This window comes from Cololabis saira, chromosome 5 (assembly GCF_033807715.1).
Source record: "Cololabis saira isolate AMF1-May2022 chromosome 5, fColSai1.1, whole genome shotgun sequence".
Taxonomy (NCBI): Eukaryota; Metazoa; Chordata; class Actinopteri; order Beloniformes; family Belonidae; genus Cololabis; species Cololabis saira.
In genome coordinates, this window is record NC_084591.1 from 45,023,654 (window position 1) to 45,047,704 (window position 24,051).

The 24,051-nt window shown below is 41.5% G+C and overlaps 1 protein-coding gene and 1 gene segment (V, D, J or C); one reads left to right on the forward strand and one right to left on the reverse strand.

Annotated features, from left to right (window-relative positions):
* Nucleotides 1-24,051, reverse strand: part of LOC133444455 (immunoglobulin mu heavy chain-like) — a 132,098-nt gene that overhangs the window by 83,834 nt on the left and 24,213 nt on the right.
* LOC133444452 (myosin heavy chain, fast skeletal muscle-like) lies at nt 7,438-22,749 on the forward strand. 4 transcript variants are annotated; one of them, XM_061722250.1, is made up of 41 exons: nt 7,438-7,492; nt 7,631-7,669; nt 11,495-11,716; nt 11,793-11,936; nt 12,021-12,177; nt 12,264-12,291; nt 12,370-12,475; nt 12,566-12,658; nt 12,747-12,810; nt 12,884-12,982; nt 13,084-13,187; nt 13,316-13,454; nt 13,547-13,665; nt 13,854-14,003; nt 14,089-14,259; nt 14,357-14,660; nt 14,773-14,837; nt 14,922-15,009; nt 15,098-15,215; nt 15,303-15,426; nt 16,965-17,105; nt 17,196-17,447; nt 17,538-17,780; nt 17,873-18,049; nt 18,128-18,273; nt 18,371-18,461; nt 18,543-18,932; nt 19,028-19,154; nt 19,247-19,365; nt 19,463-19,659; nt 19,900-20,083; nt 20,165-20,330; nt 20,423-20,547; nt 20,669-20,977; nt 21,062-21,265; nt 21,353-21,478; nt 21,560-21,730; nt 21,827-21,931; nt 22,028-22,123; nt 22,222-22,353; nt 22,654-22,749. In XM_061722250.1, the coding sequence occupies exons 3-41, from the start codon at nt 11,510-11,512 to the stop codon at nt 22,672-22,674; spliced, it is 5,802 nt and encodes a 1,933-aa protein (XP_061578234.1). In that variant the 5' UTR covers nt 7,438-7,492; nt 7,631-7,669; nt 11,495-11,509; the 3' UTR covers nt 22,675-22,749. The 4 variants fall into 4 exon arrangements, with proteins under 4 accessions (XP_061578234.1, XP_061578232.1, XP_061578233.1 ...); XM_061722248.1 differs by having other exon boundaries at nt 12,370-12,658; XM_061722249.1 differs by lacking the exon at nt 22,654-22,749 and having other exon boundaries at nt 22,222-22,395.

Genomic DNA, 24,051 nt, shown 5'->3' on the forward strand with positions numbered 1-24,051 from the left:
TTCCTGCTCGGAGGCAGAACCACGGAGGCCAAGTATCTGATATAACAGAGTAAAAGAGTGAAAAGTCATCGGCTCGCTTGGATCGCGGCTGTAACGACCAAACATCTTCCACACAGTAAAGCCTGAATTATGGTTCTGCGTTAAATCGACGCGGACCTACGGCGTAGGGTACGTGGCGACGCGCAACGTAAGGTGCGTGTCGCCGCGTACCCTACGCCGTAGGCTCTGGGTCAATTTAACGCAGAACCATAAATCAGCCTTAAACCACAAACACTCACGCAGACCGGGTCGCATCAAAACACGGGTTTTATTCTCCACTTCGCCAGCTAAACGCAGTTGCTGGCCAGCTCTCTGCGGTGCAATTAACCCCAATCTGCAGATAAAACTCGTTTGTTGAGGAAAAAATATTAACTCTTATTTGTAGCTGCAGAGGAAAAAAATAATCTCACGAGGAAAACAAAAATATTGCTCACGCCTCGGAGCCTCTTCAACATAATATAGCAGTCAAAAAAAAGAAAAGAGAAGTAAGAGGGATACAAAACATATACTGTATGTTGTACTATTATAAAAATGTATTGAAACACATGGAGAGTCAAACATTTACCAAAGCAGCTGCCAAACACTCCTAAACAAGGTAGCCGGAGACGGTGGTCCTGCAGAACTGCGGCAGTAATCCCTTCTAAAGAGTGGCGCTCCGACGAGGAGCTTCATTCTTTAGTAGGGATTTCATATGGATCCAGACCGTTAATAATCATTATTTTCTCCATATACCACTCCCTGGCTTCCTTGTCTAAGGTATCCCGGTAAATTCCAGTTCCTTTCCAGCAGTTTAACATCTTTTTTTTTGCGTTCCGTCTGTTCACTTGGTGAAACAGAAAAGCGTCCCGTCTTCTCTCATCAAAACAAATGCACACGACGGGACAGGAGTTTCCTGGCAGTACGCGCTGGTGCTCATGGGAAACGTAGTGTTCTTTCTGGTAAAACACTACCGCTTTTGTCCAAAAGATGCCGCCAAACTCAGAAAAGCTGAAAGTTACGTTGTGCTGCTTTAAGATCCCCTACCTGGGCTCAGTTTATCCAAATAACGCCTGTTAAGAAATTTGACTCGAGAGCCGGCAGCCCCAGGGCACAGCAGCTCCTCAGCCGGCTCAACCTGCGCCGTCTTCCAGGGGGAGAAACCTGCAGCTCTGTTGAGAATTACGCTGGATGAAATAAATTATTTAGGAAGATAAATATTGGTTTAATGGTGAAATCTATCAGTTGTAGCTACGCCTGTTAAGAAATGACGGCGTACGGCGCGCATCGCCGCATACATTGACGCAGAGCCTATGGCGTAGGTTACGTAACATACGCCGTAGGCTCTGCGTTGGTGTAACGCGGAATCAGAACCGCGGGCTGGGTGCGGGCTGGGAGGCGTCCTCGCGGGCCGGGAATTTTTATTGAATAAATGGATCGAGCGTTGAAGATGGCGGTTAAGTTAGCAGACTCTTTTATTATTACATCCATTTATTTAATAAAAATTCGCGGCCCGCGGGGACGGGCTGGGAGCGGGCTCGGACGCGAGGCTGCGCTCCATCGGCGGGCACGGCGCCCGCCGACGTTACTGTTGATGGATTGTACCGTAGACCACTGCTGCTTCTGTTTTACATCCATTATTAAATAAATTGATGTAATAATAAAAGAGTCTGCTAACTTAACCGTCGTCTTCAACGCTCCGTTGTTTAAAAACGGCGCTCTTCCGTGTTTATTCTGCTTTGGTTGTTCAGTAACAGAGTCCCCAGCCCCGACCCCAGCCCTTGACGTAAGCACGTAGCCCCCAACGTAACTGGTTCTTGAGCTGGCCCAGCAAAGACCTGGTGCTCCTGTAGCACCAGTTTTGAGAGCCAGGAGCCGGTGCTTAGGCTGTGTAAAACCAAAGAACTGGTGCTAAGTCTGGCTCTAGCCCAGAACCAGCCCTGGAACCAGCTTGGTGTAAAAGGGGTATGAGAGGTTTTTGTTCAGGTCTGCTGATGTTTGTGTCACTGTGAATATCTGGCACAATAATACACAGCAGAGTCTTCAGGCTGCATGTTCTGTCCATTTAGAGTCACTGTTTGACTGGAAGTGTCCAAGTCAATACTGAACTTGGTTTTCAGTGAATCTTTATAGTAAGAAACTCCAGTATGTTTCATCCCGATCCATTCCAGTCCTTTCCCTGCTGGTTGTTGGATCCAAGCTGTGTAGTAGCTGCTGAGAGAATAAGAGACCCGACAGCTGTCAGGTCAGACGATGACCTGGCAGCACAGTCACAGAGGCCGGCTGAGTCAGCTGTTCACACTTCACACCTGTGGAGGGAAACATGTTGAATATTTAATAAGTAATAACAGGAATACGTCTGTGTGTTTGTCTCTGAGACTCACAGCAGCCAGCAGCCAGCAGCAGCAGCAGAGCTACAGAGAACATGTTGCTGCTGAAGTTGATCTGAGAGGAACTTCTCCTGTTTTACTGCAAATGACAGCATGAGATTGAGTGTTTAAATACGAGTCTCAGAGGAAGTTCAGTTTGCATATTAAAACCAGTGTATCAACGCATTCATCTGTTTCCCCAAACTTTATAATCATAGAAAAAAAAATCATCTTTACAGCCGAAGTCAAAAACCTTCTTCTTCTTTTGATAACCGTTGTTATTTTTTTATTTAATTTTTTATTTGGCTTTAGAAAAATAATCTAACCTTCTAACTTACATAAATTAAAACTGGATGAACTTAATTTCTCTTTTAACCATATGAAAATACCACATACATATAAAAAAAGAAAAAAATGAAATAACAATAATAATTGTAAACACAACAGAGAACATGTTATGGTTCTGGTTCTCTGGGTTTTGTTGTAGTGTCCTTGAACCGGTTGACATCCGTCATGCTGTTCTGTCACGTAATCGTGACCATCGATCCAGTTTCTCAGTGATGTGAAGCAGCTTTAGAGAAAAAGTGGACTAGAAACATTTATTCATTATTTAATTAATTATTTATGAATTAATTTTCACACATTTAACAATTATATATTTAAAATATATTTACACAAATGTGTGTATCATGCCCTTAAACTACTATGTACACTCTTATTTTAGTATTAACAACCTCCATTTCTGTGAAAAAAAAACAATATTAGCTAAGAATAACATTTCCCTAGAGTCATAGCAATTGAATATATCTAATATGTAGTGCATCTGAAATAGTAACTACATTTTATAGAGATGATATATGTTAAGGAATTGTAAATATGTTTGTTTATTTAGGATACTTTATTTAACATCATTTAACTGACTGATGTATTCACAGTGATTCAATATAAGTTGTAAATGTACCTGTTTACCATTCAAAAGCACAATATATTTAACGGTTTACTTCCACGTCCATTGAAATGTTAAATAAAGTTTATAAATAAAAAAATTTAAAAAAACAGATCCGCGATCGGAGCACTCGTCACGTGATCAGGATCTCCGCTCGTCACTCGGCCGCGTTCAGACTGCAGGCAAATCTGATTCATATCTGATTCCTTCTCATATCCGATTTTCAGGGCTGACTGTCCACACTGTTTTTAGCAAGAGTCCAAATCGGATCTGGCTCTGTTCAGACTGGGCCACATCATTGACTGATCTGACGGGTTGCCGTAGCACGTAGCACGTCGGAGCGGAGGCGTCACTCAGCGCGTGTATTGTGTGAAGTCATGTAATTGCGACATCAAAAACAATAACAATACGTGCGTCCTGCCCACCCGATCAAAGGTTATGGGGATCCTTTATTTTTTTATAATTTTATTTTTTTATATATATATACAAAAAAAACAAAATATCTGTACCGTTTCTGATTGGGTCGGCACTGCGCATCATTTTTAGACACAACAATGAACGCATACCGCAAAAGTTGTGTCTCGGCGGAGGGACCCGGCGTCCCAGCAAAATGAGAAACAGAGAAAAGTGTTCAGAACAAAACCACCAGCAAACTAACAAACCAACCAACAAAGCTCAGAGTTAACAAAACGAACCAGCAATGAACAACTGGCAGCCTCTCCTCCTGATGAGCTGACGGGCTGCAGGTTCAGGCTCACAGCGCGACTGAAGGCTGATTTATGGTTCCGCGTTACACCGACGCAGAGCCTACGGCGTAGGGTACGCGGCGACCCGCACCGTACGTGGAAATGCGGTCTTTTTTTCTGCTATTAAAACATGATTTGTAATGTGAATTTGCAACACTCAAACTACAAATAATAGTTTTTGACGTGACATCAGAGATTGTACATGCTCTCTGTGAAAGGAGGAGTAGCTCCACAACTGGAAATGGGCGGGTAGTTTGGCGCATTCATGGGTCTGGGACAGTCATATCCGATCTGAGTGTTTGGAGCTGTTCAGACTGAGGCGCATCTGCGGATCTCATGCGGTTTGGGACTGTTCAGACTTCAAAAGAGTCATCCAGTTTCAATCTGGATGGGCTAAAAATCGGATATTGGCTGGCAGTCTGAACGCGGCCTATGACGTAGAGGGGATGCCCAGGGAATTCCCTGTGTTTGACGGAATGGGAGAATGGTTAAAACAATTAATTTAAATATCGCCTGTCTCCACTTCCTGGTTCTAAAGAAACTAAAAATGATATGTTGTGGCTGGACGACGCTCTGGCTAAGGTCTTGTTAGGTTAATGCACCACTTATGATTGGTTAGAAGTAGGAAACGCTTGTGGTTTTTGCTAAAAATAATAATTTCACATCACTTATGCCACCTCCGTCGTCATGGCGACAGCAAACAACATGGTTAAATACTCTAATTTACGTTAAATACTAGAAAATACGTTTAAATACTTGCCTTCAAAATACTGTTAAAAATCATCAAAACACAATTTAAGCACTGTTAAAACAGCGTTAAAAACATGCTTTTACAAACTGACAGTAACAAACAGTAACTTGCGCGTAAAAAACTCATAACTTAGCCACTATAATAAAGAATAATATATACATAATAATAATGTGATAATCCGTGTATATATCACGGCAACGGATCCCATTGACTTCGCAAAGGTACAATATCCGTGGTGCTCACACGGAATTATACCATTTCCATGTTGGTGTCACGGAAAATAGCGGTGTGAGGTCGTGGGCATTTCACGGATTTTTGTGAGATCAGGTTGAGTAACACAGACACGGTGCATCCACTTGTACATGGCATTGTCCAGCCAGCTGGGGTGCTATTTCCTAGCAATATTTTAAAGTGTAATGGCTTGGGGTATAAAGGACTTGTTTGACATGTTTTTGGTGAACAAGGGGGGGGGGGGGCTGATGGCAACAGATGGCAACAAATTAAAACAAGAGGTAAGTGGGAGCCTCTCATCAGCCACAATGGCCTTTGCCTTGTTTGTTACCCGTTTCTATATCTGCTTTGGAGGCTGGTAGGGTGGCTGTTGTTACTGTCCTCCTAACAGATCTCTTTTGTGCCTCAGAGGCATTCCCAAACCAGCAGATGATGCAGAAAGTTAAAACACTTTCAATAAAAGCACGATAAAACATGTGGACCATTTTGCCATTAACATTAAAAGACAACAGTTTATTTAAAAAGAAACTGTTGTTGAGCCTTAGTGCACAGGCAGACTGGATCACTTCTCCGTTGATAAAAGTGTATATAAAATCATGATTTTCACCAGGTACAAAGAGGAAGGGGTTTAGCGGCTTTTAGCGGCCTGCAGATAACACTATTGGGTGAATGGGTAGATTTGCTCACCGTATATTTATGTACCGAAATGGGCAGCTAATTATATGTGTATGTATGCATGGGTATATCTATGTGTATGTGTATATATAAATATATATATATATATAAATATATATATATATATATGTATATATATATATATATATATATATATATATATATATATATATATATATATATATATATATATATATATATATATATATATATATATCTGTTACAATAACAGTGCATTTACAAAACTTACTCAAACATAGTTTGAGTCCCGGATCTTTATGTATAATCAACAACAAAGTAACACAAGCAAATGTAAGAAACAGACATGCTGATATAAAGACAGCGAAGCGGTTTGAAGGATCTGTGAGGTAAATTAAGTTAGCGATGACACTTTTGCTGTCAGTGAAATGTGAGCAGGCATGTCGCCTGTGTAGACAGCTGTAGTAATTCAAATTAGAGCATATGCATTCCTTCAGCTTTGTATACCCCATAAAAGACATAAAGCATACTAAATGAAAATAGGATTTTTCTATTAGGTTGGATTAATTATGATCAGTACAGAAAACAAGATATTGCCCAAGGATTTTTGTTATTTTTTATTATGAAATCAGCCCTTTATACAATTGCAAGTAATGCTCAAAAATGTCTACACACTTTTTAGCCCTTTCTTTTATGCCTTTTTTTTGTCAAGTATGTATATGTATATATATATATATATATATATATATATATATATATATATATATATATATATATATATTTATATATATATATATATATATATATATAGACAAGTAAAAACAAATATTTATAAATAAAAAACAAAAGCAAAAGCAAATCAACAAGCCTCAAGGATTAGGAGGAAGTCGTAGATTTATGTAATCCTAACCCTTATTTATATTATCATCGTCAGCACTTGACTTTTACAAAATCTTATCCCAATGTGGAATAACTGTTTGGAATACTTTCACACACTATAGTGCACATTATCTTGTACTGTGTGTTATTGTTAACCAGATGTTACAATAACAGTGCATTTACAACACTTAGGGGAAATTGTGACTTGCATTTTCATATTACTATAAAAACATAGTTTGAGACCCAGATCTTTATGTATAATCAACAACAAAGTAACACAAGCAAATGTAAGAAGCAGATATGCTGATATAAAGACAGCGAAGCGGTTTGAAGGATCTGTGAGGTAAATTAAGTTAGCGATGACACTCTTGCTGTCAGTGAAATGTGAGCAGGCATGTCGCCTGTGTAAACAGCTGCAGTAATTCAAATTAGAGCATATGCATTCCTTCAGCTTTGTATACCCCATAAAAGACATAAAGCATACTAAATTCTATTAGGTTGGATTAATTATGATCAGTACAGAAAACGAGATATTGCCCAAGGATTTTTGTTATTTTTTATTATGAAATCAGCCCTCTATACAATTGCAAGTAATGCTCAAAAATGTCTGCACACTTTTTAGCCCTTTCTTTTATGCCTTTTTTTGGTCAAGGTTCTATAGACATATTCTTGATATAAAGTAGCAAATTCATCAAAGACTCTCTTAGACTCTGAAAGCCAATATTAGCATATCCTTGTACAATATGCTTCAGCGGAAATCTCCATCCTACCGTAATACACACCACTTTTGGCATGTGTCCCAAATATAACTGATGCCAAGTAAGCATCCTGGATTCAATATAAGGGGTCCAAGTCAACGCAGCAGTGTGTGGTAGAAGATCCCTGAAGATTCCGGCTTGTGGTAGGTTTAATCGCTCTCTTTAAGAGCTGTTTACTCATTACTTAAAATATTTATCTATTACCTGACCGGCTGCATGTTTGAGAAATGTTAAAGACTTTTTAAACTTTTAAATTAAGTACATTTTGTCTTTTTCAACAGAATTAAAGACTACATCAGACTTGTAACAGAGAGGGTCAGGTATGGAAATCAATTTTGATAATTTTGATAATACAATTTTGATCATTTGATCATTTGATATTTTGCTTTAAATATTAGTTTAAAGCAGAAAAGTACGATTAAACAAGTATTAATTAACAAGACTGCAAGATAGCAAGATAAATCCTGCAATTGTGAAGCACCGCGGTTTTAAACTTTTAAGGACAGTGAACCAGGCTCGTATTCTGTGGGACCCACGAGCTAAACCAAGCGGGTTGTTAGGCGGACATTTAAATATTCGAAGTGCTATTCCAAAAAGTGAACAACTACAACATCTTCTATATGAATCAAACTTGGACTTCCTATGCTTATCAGAGACATGGCTACATGTAAACTCCCCTGCTGACGTTTTAAAAGTGCACGGCTATAATATGTTCAGACGGGACAGAAATGAGGGCCGGGGTGGGGGTTTGTTATTTTATGTCAAGGACAGTATAAACTGTAAGCAGATACAATGGTCTTGTATTAACGACTTGGAATGTATTGGCCTCAAATTAACCCTTTCAACCCAAATGTCATTTACTATGATTGGAATTTAATAATAATAATAATGACTTGGATTTATATAGTGCCCTTCAAGGCACCCAGAGTGCTTTTACAGAAATCATTATTCATTCATACACATTCTCTCTGGTGGTGAGCTACATTTGTAGCCACAGCTGCCCTGGGGCAGACTGATGGAAGCGTGGCTGCCATATCACACCTAACAGCCCCTCCGACCACCACCAACATTCATACACATTCACACGGGGCAAGGTGGGTAAGGTGTCTTGCCCAAGGACACTACGACAGCAAACTGGGACAGAGCGGGATTTGAACTGCCGACCTTCCGATCATTGGACGACCCGCTCAATCACCTGAGCTACTGCCGCCCCATTTATAGACCACCATCTCTAAAAAGGTGTTTTATGATAAGTTGAATGCTCTCATTAAAGAGTGTGATACTAATAGTGAGGTAATTTTATTAGGAGATTTTAATATAAATTGGAATGATAAAGCAAAAGGGAAAGAGTTAAAATGTGTGACAAGCAATTATGATTTTCAGCAGGTTATTGAAGGACCAACCAGGATAACTAGTTCTTCAGAAACGCTTATTGATCTGGCATTCACTAACAGACCAGAAAGAATGAAGAAGTGTTACAATCTGGTTACTGGATTGTCTGACCACAATATGATTCTGATTGTGAGAAAGCTCACAAAAAGTAGATTTAACTTACCAGCTTACACAAAATCAGTACAGTATAAAATCCCTAATTCTCATATAACCAATCTTGAAAATGCAATTAAAGAAATAAATTGGAATGAGCACCTTGTACACATAAATATGGAGGATAACTGTAATTCTTTTATGGCTGAACTTCACACAATTATGAACAGTTTTATGAGGAAAGTAAAACGCAAACCAGGCCAAAGAAATTATCTACCATGGTTAAATGAAAAAATACGGTCACTCATGAAACAAAGGGACCATGCTCTCAAGAATAAGGTGGAACATGAGAGGCGTTTATTCACCACATTAAGAAATAAGGTTGTAAAAGAACTCAGAAAGGCTAAAGCAACATTTTTCATTAATGCAATTAGTGAAGCGAGGGGTAATACCAAAGAAATCTGGCAGAATTTGAAGAAATTAACAGGGAAACACATCAGTAATAGAACAATTGAACTAAATATAGAAGGAAATGTGACCAGTGATCCAGGTAAAGTGGCAGCGGTATTTAATACTTATTTTATTGATTCTATAAAAAGTTTGACTCAGAATTTCTCTAGTTCAAATTATCCTGTTATTCCTCTAAATATTGATGCTCCCAGTCTATCGTTTAGAGAAGTGACCAACTCCAAAGTACATGCGATTATTTCCTCTCTCAAATGTTCAAGAGCAAAGGATGTATATGGGATGGATACAGTTTTTATCAAAACTCATAAGGACGCACTCATTCCCCCTATATCAAATATTGTTAATTGGTCCATCAATGAAGGAGTGTTTCCAGGTGCCTGGAAAACGGCAATAATTACACCCGTCTTTAAATCAGGTGATCATATGGCTATTAGTAATTACAGACCTATTAGTATTCTTCCGGCAGTATCCAAAATGGATTTCTGAACAGATAACATTATATTTGAATGGTACTTCCTTCTCACTGCATCCTATGCAATTTGGATTTCGAAGACATCATTCTACAGAAACTGAAAATTGTTTTCTTCTGGAAAATATTAAAGCTGAATTGGACAAGGGAGGTGTGGTGGGCGCCATCTTCCTTGATTTAAAGAAAGCCTTTGACATAGTCGATCATGAGGTATTAATTACCAAATTGTCAAAGTTTAATTTTTCACCAAATGTAATTAAATGGATAAAATCATATTTAACAGATAGAAAGCAATGTGTTCGCATTGACAATAAAACTTCACAATTGGTTGATAATAATATTGGTGTACCTCAGGGTTCAACTTTGGGTCCTTTGTTGTTTAGTCTGTATATTAATTTACCTGAAGTTTGTCCACCTACGGTAATTTGTCAGATGTACGCTGACGACACAGTCATTTATCTACATGCTAAAAATAAGAAGGAAGCTGCAGAGGAACTAACAGCCTCAATGATCAATATCACTAATTGGTTGACAAATTCTTGTTTACTCCTCAACGTTGATAAAACTATGTATGTTTTTTTCAAAGTCTGCAAATAGAGATCCAGATCCAGATGTTTTTGTAGCAGGGAAAAGATTATCAATTGCCCATGAGATCAAATATTTAGGCATTGTAATAGATTCACAACTCACATTTAAAACCCAAGTTAAAGAAGTTGTGAATAGAATTAAATTTAATCTGGTAAATTTTAAACACATCAGGAATAATCTAACAATTGAGGCTGCAAAATGATACATCAACGCTATGATTCTCTCGCACATGAACTATAGGAAAAGTGCCTTTGTGCCTTTGGGCACTTTTATGTTTTTTCGAAAAACATAAAACAGTGGTTACTAGACAATCAAACATGCTGTCATAATCTGGTATAGGGCTCAGTTTATTGTTTTTATACCTGTTTGTTTGTATGTGTTTTTATGTGAGCTAATGTGTTTGTGTGCTATAATTCTTTTATGTTGTCTGTCATTATTCGGAGTGTCATGGTTTTACTAATTGTTTATACTCTGTGTTTTAAGGTTTTAGTGTGTGTTTTTACATATGCCATCAACCTGCCAGGGACTGCAGATGTAAATTAGCCTGTATGGCTAAATCTGGCACATTTACATGATGAACTCATGTCAATCAATGTGCGTTGTCCCTTTTAAATAAATAAATAAAATAAATAAAAGAGCAGCACAGTGGCTTAGTGGTTAGCACTGTTGCCTCACAGCAAGAAGGTCCGCGGTTCGACTCCCAGGCCCAGCAGGGTGTTTCTGTGTGGAGTTTGCATGTTCTCCCGCGTGCTTGCGTGGGTTTCCTCCGGGTACTCCGGTTTCCTCCCACAGTCCAAAAACATGCATGCTAGGTTAATTGGTGATTCTAAATTGCCCGTAGGGGTGAGTGTGAGTATGTCTGTCTGTCTGTATATGTGGCTCTGTGATGGATAGGCTCCAGCAGACCCCGGTGACCCTGCAAAGGATAAAGCGGGTATAGATAATGGATGGATGGATGGATGGATAATTAACAAGATGAAATTCTGAACAAGCATGTGCTTTGGAGTGATTAACATACAAATGATCTTAATCTAGTATGTTAATATGATTGATAAATATGATTCCCCAGTGCTCACTAAAAAGAGGTAAATCTTTAAACAGTTAGATGGGAAAACAATCTTTTGTTATCTCGCAGACATAAGCTGCCACCATGAGTACGGACGCGGAGATGGCCCTTTATGGCAAAGCTGCCATTTATCTTCGTAAGCCAGAAAAGGAGAGGATTGAGGCTCAGACCAGACCTTTTGATGCCAAGAGTGCCTGCTATGTCGCTGATGTCAAAGAACTGTACCTGAAGGCAACAATCCTCAAGAAAGAGGGTGGCAAAGTCACCGTCAAAGTCTTGGACACTCAGGAGGTCGGTGCACTAAGGTACACTATAACTAGTAACTAAAAATACACAGTTCTTGACAGTGAGAAATTCCTTGCTACAGGAGAAGACAGTCAAAGAAGATGACATCAATCCAATGAACCCTCCCAAGTACGACAAAATGGAGGACATGGCCATGATGACCCATCTCAATGAAGCCACTGTGCTGTATAATCTCAAAGAGCGTTATGCAGCATGGATGATCTACGTAAGACAATCTCACTATGAGAATTATTATGCTCGCAGGAAAAGCTGTCTAACGTTACATTACTATCTCTTTGATCATTTTCAGACCTACTCTGGGTTGTTCTGTGCAACTGTGAACCCCTACAAGTGGCTCCCAGTGTACGATTCCGAAGTCGTCTCTGCCTATAGAGGCAAGAAGCGTATGGAGGCTCCACCCCACATCTTCTCCGTCTCTGACAATGCCTATCAGTTCATGCTTACTGGTATGTCCTTTACTGGGGAGATTTAGTTTCTAGTTATGAAAGCGGCAGACATGAATAATGAATGTTTCTGTGTTTCATTTTCACAGATAGGCAGAACCAGTCTGTCCTGATCACGTAAGTATCACAACTGTTGAATATCAATCTTAGTACGTTTGTGAGAACAAATACCCACAAGTCTGTGTTTATACCCAGTGGAGAATCTGGTGCTGGAAAGACTGTGAACACCAAGCGTGTCATTCAGTACTTTGCTACAATCTCTGTTGGTGGGGGTAAGGCGAAGGAATCAAGTAAAATGCAGGTAAGTTATGATGACAACTTTTCACATATCACAAGACACCTACAGGAAAATAGGTCCTTTTCTAATATGCTTCTGAAACCTGGTGTACAGGGGTCGCTGGAGGATCAAATCATTGCAGCCAATCCCCTGCTGGAGGCTTATGGTAATGCCAAAACTATTAGGAATGACAACTCTTCTCGTTTTGTGAGTATAAACCGATTTCTTCTTTCTACAAACCTCCGTACACTCTAAAAATGTAGAGGGACTTTAACTACTCATTTGTTCAAAACAGGGTAAATTCATCAGGATCCATTTCGGCACAACTGGCAAACTGTCTAGTGCTGATATTGAGACATGTAAGTACTGTATTCCATTCAAAGTGAAAAGGTGAGAAAGACTAAACAAACTGATGCATGTGAATATTTGCAGACCTGCTGGAGAAGTCTAGAGTGACATTCCAGCTTTCTGATGAGAGAGGCTACCACATCTTCTACCAGATGATGACAAACCACAAACCAGAGATCATTGGTAAGACTTAATTGCTACACAACGTCAAACAAATTTAGTGACATAATTTTAAACAGTGTGTTAAAAATGTCTCCATTATTCTTTTTTCTTTTTTTTTCCAGAAATGGCTCTGATCACAAGCAACCCCTATGACTTCCCCATGTGCAGCATGGGTCAGATCACTGTGGCCAGCATTGATGACAAAGAAGAGCTGGACGCCACTGATGTGAGTCATCTTTATCATTAAGATATCAATAGATGCATCAGAAGCCTCAGCGGAAATTGAACTGAATCTGCTTTTTAAAAGCATGCACTGAAGACTATATATTTCTTATGGACTCTTTCTTTAATCAGAATGCCATTGATATCCTGGGCTTCAACGGAGAGGAGAAGATGGGCATCTACAAGTTGACTGGTGCTGTGCTTCACCATGGTAACATGAAGTTCAAGCAGAAGCAGCGTGAGGAGCAGGCTGAGCCTGACGGCACAGAGAGTAAGTGCATGTGTTATACAAGCATCAAAACCGCTAAGTTCTTATGAATTTCTTCAGTTCTGTTTGTGTTGAATATAAATTACTCTTTTCAGATGCTGACAAGATTGCTTACTTGTTGGGCCTGAACTCTGCTGATATGCTCAAGGGATTGTGCTATCCAAGAGTGAAGGTCGGCAATGAATTTGTCACCAAGGGACAGACTGTACCTCAGGTAAACACCAGCCAGTAAAATCAGACATCCTATGATCAGACTTATAATGTTACATCCATTTAATATTGTAAACTTTATGAAGAAACAGAGATATTAATATTCATTTTATTCTTTCTTTACGTATTACAAATCCATATTATTTCCAGCATTTATCTTTATTAATTAAAAAAATAATAATTTCTCTTTAGGTAAATAATGCTGTCACTGCCCTGGCCAAGTCCATCTATGGCAGGATGTTCGATTGGATGGTCGTCCGTATCAACCAGATGCTGGCCACTAAGCAAGCAAGAAACCACTTCATCGGTGTCCTGGACATTGCCGGCTTTGAAATCTTTGATGTAGATATCACTCCCATAATCTATTATCATTTGTTCTTCATGGCAAAATGTTCAAAAGTGATACAGTTGATTTGCCCATTCACAGTTCAACACATTGGAGCAGCTGTGCATCAACTTCACCAATGAGAAACTGCAACAGTTCTTCAACCACCACATGTTTGTTCTGGAGCAAGAGGAGTACAAGAAGGAAGGCATCATTTGGGAGTTCATTGACTTTGGTATGGACTTGGCTGCCTGTATTGAGCTGATTGAAAAGGTAAACATTGAGATAATGATTCCATTTTATCCAAGTGTTATCATTACATAAAGAGACGGAAATTGATTACTCTTTGTTATTTCCTCCTGTAATCAAGCCAATGGGCATCTTCTCCATCCTCGAAGAGGAGTGCATGTTCCCCAAGGCCGATGACACTTCCTTCAAGAACAAGCTGTATGACCAGCATCTTGGCAAAAACAAGGCTTTTGAGAAGCCAAAACCTGCCAAGGGCAAGGCTGAGGCTCACTTCTCCCTGGTGCACTATGCTGGAACTGTGGACTACAACATCTGTGGTTGGCTGGACAAGAACAAGGATCCACTGAATGAGTCTGTTCTGCAGCTCTATGGGAAGGCATCATGCAAACTGGTGGCTCTCCTGTATCCTCCCGCTGCTCCTGAGGGTATGAATTTTAATCAAACTAAGTTTGAGTATGAATGGTTGTCTAAGAGGCAAGTTTTAAGTGTCATCGTTTAACGGAGACCTTAGATTAACAATTATCTTATGAAAAACAGAGGCTGGCAAGAAGGGAGGAAAGAAGAAGGGTGGTTCTATGCAGACTGTGTCATCACAGTTCAGGGTGAGGTTGGAGTAACACATGTAATGTCTTTTCATACTTAAAGTCACTTTTTTATAACAAAGATCCCCTAATTTGTACCTACAGGAGAACTTGGGCAAGCTGATGACCAACCTGAGGAGTACCCATCCTCACTTTGTGCGCTGCCTCATTCCCAATGAGTCAAAGACTCCAGGTACAAAAGACATATTTATTCTAAGTGTGTCTGAGTTTGATTCATGGGGTTTATATTTGCAGACATAACTGTTAGAGTTATTCTTCAGGCTTGATGGAGAACTTCCTGGTCATCCACCAGCTCAGGTGTAACGGTGTGCTGGAGGGTATCAGAATCTGCAGAAAAGGTTTCCCCAGCAGAATCCTCTATGCTGACTTCAAACAGAGGTATAATCACGTGGTTAATGAAAGGGTAATCCAAAAAGAACTATAATAAAAGACTGCTGACTTTAACCTTCCCTTCTTTCACAAAAGATACAAAGTACTGAATGCCAGTGTCATCCCTGAGGGTCAATTCATTGACAACAAGAAAGCCTCTGAGAAGCTGCTTGGATCAATTGACGTTCCTCAAGATGAGTACAGATTTGGACACACCAAGGTATGTGTTCCAGTTGCAAATATATGCTTAAGGAAGTTAAGATGCTTGGATCCAAATATTGTTTTCACCTTATTATGTTCTTTGGTTCCTTGCACAAATGTTAGGGTAAGTTCTTAAACAGTTGACATTTTCAGCTTATCAAGATGATTGACATGAATGACTCTGGATGATACTATAAAGATGACACAGCTCCAAACAAATTTGAAATTAATCTACATTTTACATATAAAAGTGATAGTTGAATGTGTTGAAATGTACTGTTTAAGTCAAGCCTTAAAATCTAAATCAAAGCACTCCCTTTTCGTGACTGCTACTCGTGATCTCCATCCATCCATCCATTTTCCACCACTTATCCGGAGCCGGGTCGCTGGTGCAGCAGTCTCAACAGAGATGCCCAGACTTCCTTCACCCCAGACACTTCCGCCAGCTCTTCTGAGGGGAGACCGAGACGTTCCCAGGCCAGCCGAGAGACATAGTCTCTCCAGCGTGTCCTGGGTCTTCCCCGGGGTCTCCTCCCGGGGGGACATGCCTGGAACACCTCCCTAGGGAGGAGGGACATGCCTGGAACACCTCCCTAGGGAGGCGTCCAGGGGGCATCCAATAGAGATGCCCAAGCCACCTGAGCTGAATCCTCTCATTTTGAAGGAGCAGCTCCTCCCGAGTGACCGAACTCCTCACCCTATCTCTAAGAAAGCGTCCAGCCACCCTGCGGAGTAAACTCATCTCATCTCATCTCGCTTGTATCCACGATCTTATCCTTTCGGGTACTACCCAAAGTTTATGACCATAGGTGAGGGTAGGTGCGTAGATTGACCGGTAAATCGAGAGCTTCGCCTTTCGACTCAGCTCCTTCTTCACCACGACGGTCCGGTACACCGACTGCATAACTGCGGACGCTGCACCGATCCGTCAATCTCATGCTCCAACTTTCCCTCACTCGTGAACAAGATCCCGAGATACTTGAACTCCTCCACCTGAGGCAGGACTTCTCCACCCACCGGGAGAAGGCACGCCACCCTTTCCCGGTGAAGAACCATGGCTTCGGATTTGGAGGTGCTGATTCTCATCCCTGCCGCGTCGCACTCGGCCTCAAACAGCCCCAGCACATGTTGAAGGTCCCGGTCCGATGAAGCCAACAGGACAAAATCATCCGCAAAAAGCAGAGATGAAATCCTGTGGTTCCCAAACCGGATCCCCTCCGGCCCCTGGCTGCGCCTAGAAATCCCGTCCATAAAAATTATGGACAGGACCGGTGACAAAGGGCAGCCCTGCCGAAGTCCAACATGCACCGGGAACAAGTCACCTAGGACCTGTTTGCCATGGGAGACCCTACCAGGGGTGTAATGCCTAGACAATGTAGCTCCTACGATCATTCGGACAACACAAACCCCTCCACCACAGTAAGGTGGCAGTTCAAGGACAGGTTAAAACAGATTAATGTGTCAAATATTTTGAATAAATGTATCCTTTCTGATTAAGTGAGCATTGATGTTTCATGGAAACTGCAGAAATAAGATAATTATATTCCGTTTGTTCAGGTGTTTTTCAAGGCTGGTCTGCTGGGTACCCTTGAGGAGATGAGAGATGAAAAGTTGGCATCCCTGGTCACAATGACTCAGGCTCTCTGCCGTGCTTACCTCATGAGAAAGGAGTTTGTTGTTATGATGGCTAGGAGGCACGTAAAATAAAAATAAAAAGTTCAGGACACACAGTTGAATGAATTATAAAGAGACACTGGTCTATAACAGCAACTTCTTGTCTACAGGGAGGCCATTTATACTATCCAGTATAATGTCCGCTCATTCATGAATGTGAAACACTGGCCATGGATGAAGGTTTATTACAAGATCAAGCCTCTCTTGAAGAGTGCTGAGACTGAGAAGGAGCTCATGAATATGAAGGAGAACTATGAGAAGATGACATCAGACCTTGCTGCTGCCTTGGCCAAGAAAAAGGAGCTGGAGGAAAAGATGGTGTCTATTCTGCAGGAGAAGAACGATCTGCAGCTGCAAGTGGCATCTGTAAGTAAATAACATGGGAGGTGATGGATTTTTTAATTAATTTAATTAGGTATCTGAAATGGTAATGCTGGAATGCTCCTTGTAAACCAGGAAACAGAGAATCTGTCAGATGCTGAGGAGAGGTGCGAGGGTCTTATCAAGAGCAAGATTCAACTCGAGGCCAAACTCAAAGAGACCACTGAGAGACTGGAAGATGAGGAGGAAATCAATGCTGAGCTTACTGCAAAGAAGAGGAAGCTGGAGGACGAATGCTCTGAGCTCAAAAAAGATATTGATGACCTGGAACTTACATTGGCCAAAGTGGAAAAGGAGAAACATGCCACTGAGAACAAGGTTTATACACATTCATTTAATTTGAGATGATCACATAACAATTCAAATTCGTGAAGTTGTGTGATATTGACACATCTTTCTTGCAAATGTAGGTGAAGAACCTGACTGAGGAGATGGCCTCTCAGGATGAGAGCATTGCTAAACTGACCAAGGAGAAGAAAGCTCTTCAGGAAGCTCATCAGCAGACTCTTGATGACCTGCAGGCGGAGGAAGACAAAGTCAACACTCTGACCAAGTCCAAGACCAAGCTTGAGCAACAAGTTGATGATGTAAGTTTAAAAAGTCACTGATTGGAAAAACAAGATTCTTCTCAACCTTGCTAATGACTAATCCCTATCGATTTCTAGCTTGAAGGTTCTCTGGAGCAAGAGAAGAAGCTTCGTATGGATCTTGAGAGAGCCAAGAGGAAGCTGGAAGGAGATCTGAAACTGGCCCAGGAATCCATAATGGATCTGGAGAATGACAAGCAGCAGTCTGATGAGAAAATTAAAAAGTAATATAATATAGGTTGTCGTTCATGCCAGTCAAAATATCCATTGCGGTTAAAAGTGGGTCTGAAATCTTAAAATACAACATTATCATTCACACAGGAAGGACTTTGAAATCAGCCAGCTCCTCAGCAAGATTGAAGATGAGCAGTCATTGGGTGCACAGCTTCAGAAGAAGATTAAGGAGCTTCAGGTGGGTTGTTCATTGATATTCCAATCATTCCACCGTTATCACATTTGAATGAAATGAAGATAACACATCTGCATCCAACAGGCCCGTATTGAGGAGCTGGAGGAGGAAATCGAGGCGGAGCGCGCTGCTCGTGCCAAGGTTGAGAAGCAGAGAGCTGACCTCTCCAGGGAACTTGAGGAGATCAGTGAGAGGCTGGAGGAAGCTGGTGGCGCCACTGCTGCTCAGATTGAGATGAACAAGAAGCGCGAGGCTGAGTTCCAGAAGCTCCGTCGTGACCTTGAGGAGTCTACTCTGCAGCATGAAGCCACTGCTGCTGCTCTGCGCAAGAAGCAGGCCGACAGCGTTGCTGAGCTGGGAGAGCAGATCGACAACCTGCAGCGTGTCAAGCAGAAGCTTGAGAAAGAAAAGAGTGAATATAAGATGGAGATTGACGACCTCTCCAGCAACATGGAGGCTGTTGCTAAATCAAAGGTACACCCATATCTCACATGTACTTTAATATGTAAAATAGAAGTAATTATAGATTCAATACGATGTAACAGAATTTGTTTTGTTCGCAACATTAGGGAAATCTTGAAAAGATGTGCCGTACTCTTGAGGACCAATTAAGTGAACTTAAGACCAAGAATGATGAAAACATGCGTCAGAACAATGACATGAGTGCACAGAAAGCACGTCTCCTCACAGAAAATGGTATCTATAACACAGGATTTTACTGCAAATAACTTTAGTGTCTGACCAGATTCTAAACGAAAACTAATCTCTGATAATCATTTTCACACAAGGTGAGTTCAGCCGTCAAATTGAGGAGAAAGAGGGTCTTGTTTCTCAGCTGACCAGAGGCAAACAGGCCTTCACCCAGCAGCTTGAGGAGCTGAAGAGACACGTTGAAGAGGAGGTCAAGGTATAAAAAAACGCTCTAAAAAATAAGTGTATATTGGTATGAGATGTTAATGATTAGGAAACTTGATTCAATGACTTGATTTTAATGTTTTAACCAGGCCAAGAATGCTCTTGCCCATGGACTGCAATCAGCCCGCCATGACTGTGACCTGCTGAGGGAGCAGTTTGAGGAGGAGCAGGAGGCCAAAGCTGAGCTGCAGCGTGGTATGTCCAAGGCCAACAGTGAGGTGGCTCAGTGGAGAACTAAGTATGAAACTGATGCCATCCAGCGCACAGAGGAGCTTGAGGAATCCAAGTGAGTAAGAATCAAACAAAAATGGCTCATAATGAAACATTAACACATTAACAATAGCAATTACCGTGTCTAAAATATGGCTCACGTGGATTAATATGCATTTAGAATGATCCTCTTTTATCCAAAATTTTTTCTTTATAGTTTGTTCATACTGTATGTGCATCACATTTTATAATAAAGAGCTCTTACACATGTGTATCCATCCATGTGATTATTACTCTCTCATTTATTTCTGTAAAGGAAAAAGCTGGCCCAGCGTCTTCAGGAAGCTGAGGAGCAGATCGAGGCTGTGAACTCCAAGTGTGCATCTCTGGAGAAGACCAAACAGAGGCTCCAAAGTGAGGTGGAGGACCTCATGATTGATGTGGAGAGAGCTAATGGGCTGGCTGCCAACTTGGATAAGAAGCAGAGGAACTTTGATAAGGTAATATTTTTGACTTTATGCTAACATGAATTACATTTTATCATATGGGTGAATAACTAAACTGTATAAACTGTTATTTAGGTGCTGGCAGAGTGGAAACAGAAGTATGAGGAGGGTCAGGCAGAGCTTGAAGGAGCTCAGAAGGAGGCTCGTACTCTGAGCACTGAACTGTTCAAGATGAAGAACTCTTATGAAGAAGCTCTGGATCAGCTGGAGACCATGAAGCGTGAAAACAAGAACCTCCAACGTGAGTTCCAATGAGACTGTGTCAGCATGTCAGCATTGTGCTATTTCTCTTTTACATCTCAATACTAAAGGTTATCAAACATTTCTGTACAGAGGAGATCTCTGACCTGACTGAACAGCTTGGTGACACTGGCAAGAGCATCCATGAGCTGGAGAAGGCCAAGAAGCAGGTGGAGACAGAGAAGTCTGAGATCCAGACAGCTCTGGAGGAAGCTGAGGTGAAGTTTTATCCGAGCAGATCGTCTGAAATAAAACCTTAAGTCATAAACTAATGTTGAGTAAAAAAAAAAAAAAAACAGTGTCAAGGCAAGGTAATATTTTCCTTTTTTATATTGTTAGGGAACTCTGGAGCATGAAGAGTCTAAGATCCTTCGTGTTCAGCTGGAGCTCAACCAGATTAAGGGTGAGGTGGACAGGAAGATTGCAGAGAAAGATGAGGAGATGGAGCAGATCAAGAGGAACAGCCAGAGGGTGATTGATTCCATGCAGAGCACTCTGGATGCTGAGGTCAGGAGCAGGAACGATGCCATGAGAATCAAGAAGAAGATGGAAGGAGATCTGAATGAGATGGAGATTCAGCTGAGTCATGCCAATCGCCAGGCTGCTGAGTCCCAGAAACAGTTGAGGAACGTTCAGGCACAGCTGAAGGTATGTATCAAGACAGTGATGTCACTTTGAGCTTCACTAATGTTGAGGAATCTACCTCCAAGTTTTTACTTTTTTTCCACCTAGGACGCTCAACTGCATCTTGATGATGCTGTCAGAGCCCAGGAGGACCTCAAGGAACAAGCTGCTATGGTGGATCGCAGAAACGGTCTCTTAGTGGCAGAAATTGAGGAACTCAGAGTTGCTCTGGAACAGACAGAGAGAGGCCGCAAAGTCGCAGAGCAGGAACTGGTGGATGCCAGCGAACGTGTCGGACTTCTGCACTCTCAGGTATGTTTCATTTTACTTTTCTTAATAGCACAATCTCAGAATATTACATCACACTTGTGATAACTGGGTTGAATTTTGATCTTTCAGAACACAAGCCTCATCAACACCAAGAAGAAGCTTGAAAGTGACCTGGTTCAGATCCAGAGTGAAGTTGATGATACTGTTCAGGAAGCAAGGAATGCAGAGGACAAGGCCAAGAAGGCCATCACTGATGTGGGCCTACATTTTGTTTGTTTTTCTTTAATGCTACAGCTGAACTGTCCAACATTCTGAAAACAATATTGATCTTTCTAGGCTGCTATGATGGCTGAAGAGCTGAAGAAGGAACAGGACACCAGTGCTCACCTGGAGAGGATGAAGAAGAACCTGGAGGTTGCTGTTAAGGACCTGCAGCATCGCCTGGATGAGGCTGAGAACTTGGCCATGAAGGGTGGCAAGAAGCAGCTCCAAAAACTCGAGTCTAGGGTGAGAATACGTTTTGAGATTTTCGAGTTATATCAAAAAATCTGTCAAAACATCCAAAACACACATCTAATTCATGCTTTCTTTTATTTTCTGAAGGTGCGTGAGTTGGAGAGCGAGGTTGAAAATGAGCAAAGACGTGGTGCAGATTCTGTTAAGGGTGTCCGCAAATATGAGAGAAGAGTGAAGGAGCTCACCTATCAGGTAAAACTACTTTCATGTTTAACATGTGCATTACTTTTATGTCTACTTCTAATACTAAAGTGACCTTTACATTCAATTTGACATTTTCTACCACAGACTGAGGAAGATAAGAAAAACGTTGGTAGGCTGCAGGATCTGGTGGACAAACTGCAGCTCAAGGTGAAGGCCTACAAGAGGCAGGCTGATGAAGCGGTAAGGCAAACCACATTTCTAACTTGAATTTTATCACCCTTCATATGTGGGTGGTTACTTGACTTCTTTAAACTGTTTTCCTCTTTCTTGCATTGAAGGAGGAGCAGGCCAACACTCATCTGTCCAAGTCTAGGAAGCTCCAGCATGAGCTTGAGGAGGCTGAGGAGCGTGCTGACATTGCAGAGTCTCAGGTCAACAAGATGAGAGTAAAGAGCCGTGACTCTGGCAAGGTGAATATGCACACATATTATGACTGAATGTATCACTTTGACTGCCCCATGCTTCATAAATTTGAGCAAAAACTACATTTCCAGACAAATAAATTTGATCAATCAATTGATCGATCGAACGATCGATGTAGCACAAAGTGCTTAACATGTTTAAAAACTGTACAATTTAAAAAGTTAAAACAGTGCCCAACCCCTCCCACCACCACCACCACTCACACAAACCCCACTACCCCCTATATACAACAGACACACAGAGTTAAAAAAAAATGATGATCCGAGCTCTCTCTTTTTTGTTTACAGGGAAAAGACGTAGCTGAGTAAAGTACCTCAGCTGATGGTTTGTTTCTAATCATATAATATGATGTGAAATATACTACAATAAAATGTTTGATTCTATTTGTCTTTTGTTTTGTTTTTGACTCAAGAGATTTACAAATTGCAATCTGTCTTGCTATCTATGCACTCACACCTTAAATGAAACAAGAAAACATGTCAGATACTTCATTGGATCCCATCTCCATCCATCCATCCATTTTCTTCCGCTTATCCGGATCCGGGTCGCGGGGGCAGCAGTCTCACCAGAGATGCCCAGACTTCCTTCACCCCAGACACTTCCTCCAGCTCTTCCGAGGGGAGGCCGAGGCGTTCTCAGGCCAGCCGAGAGATATAGACTACGTTCACACTGCAGGCCTTAATGCTCAATTCCGATTTTTTTCCCATATTCGATTTTTTTGTGTGGCTGTTCACATCATCTTTTAAAATGTGTCCTATATCAGACTCAAGTGTGAACGCATCGCGGCCCTGAACTGACCCGCATGCGCAGAGGAACAATAACAAAGACGTCACACGCAGCACGCTGTATGTTGGGCTAAAGGTAGCTCCGCTCCCCGGAGTGTCAGCTCCGCTCCCCGGAGTGTCAGGCTCCTCTTCGCCTGTGTCGACAGAGCTATCAAGCAGCTCTAGCGGCTGACAGCTGGGTTTATCACCTAACACACGGTCCAGCTCGTTGTAAAACGGGCAGGTTATGAGACCACGACCGCTTCGCTGATTTGAATCCTTAGCTTCTTTATTTAGTAATATGCTTAAATTCAGCGGGTTGTCTCGTCTGATCTGAGGTCGTAGGCGAAAAAGAGGTGAGCGCGGGGGAGGGGAGGAGGAGAGGCGGCCCGGAGGCAACCACGCCGTCTCCCGTGTCTCTCCCCCGCGGCTCGGGGCTCTGCGTGTGACGTCAAAGTCGCATTAATTCCGACCTGGCTGTTCACACTGAGGTCGCATTGAAAAACATCAGACCTGTATCCGATTTAGAACCACATATGGAAGCGACCTGAATCTGATTTGAAAAGATCAGATTCCATGTGACTTGTGCTGTTCACACTGTCATAAACAAATCAGATCTGAGCCACTATGAGCAAAAAATCGGATTTGGGTCACTTGGGAACTGCAGTGTGAACGTAGCCATAGGCCGCGTTCAGACTGCAGGCAAATCTGATTCATATCTGATTCCTTCTCATATCCATATATATTTTCAGGGCTGACTGTCCACACTGTTTTTAGCAAGTGTCCAAATCGCATCTGGCTCTGTTCAGACTGGGCCACATCATTGCCTGATCAGACGGGTTGCTGTAGCAACGACGTCGGAGCGGAGGCGTCACCCAGCGCGTGTATTGTGTGACGTCATGTAATTGCGACAACAAAAAC

What these genes read in the sequence shown, in the direction of transcription:
- LOC133444452 (XM_061722247.1), top strand. Translation starts at nt 11,510, where the DNA reads ATGAGTACGGACGCGGAGATGGCCCTTTATGGCAAAGCTGCCATTTAT. An exon ending in CAATGAGTCAAAGACTCCAG is followed by an intron (nt 15,010 to 15,097) that starts GTACAAAAGACA and finishes GTTATTCTTCAG; the next exon opens with GCTTGATGGAGAACTTCCTG. An exon ending in TCGGACTTCTGCACTCTCAG is followed by an intron (nt 21,266 to 21,352) that starts GTATGTTTCATT and finishes TTGATCTTTCAG; the next exon opens with AACACAAGCCTCATCAACAC.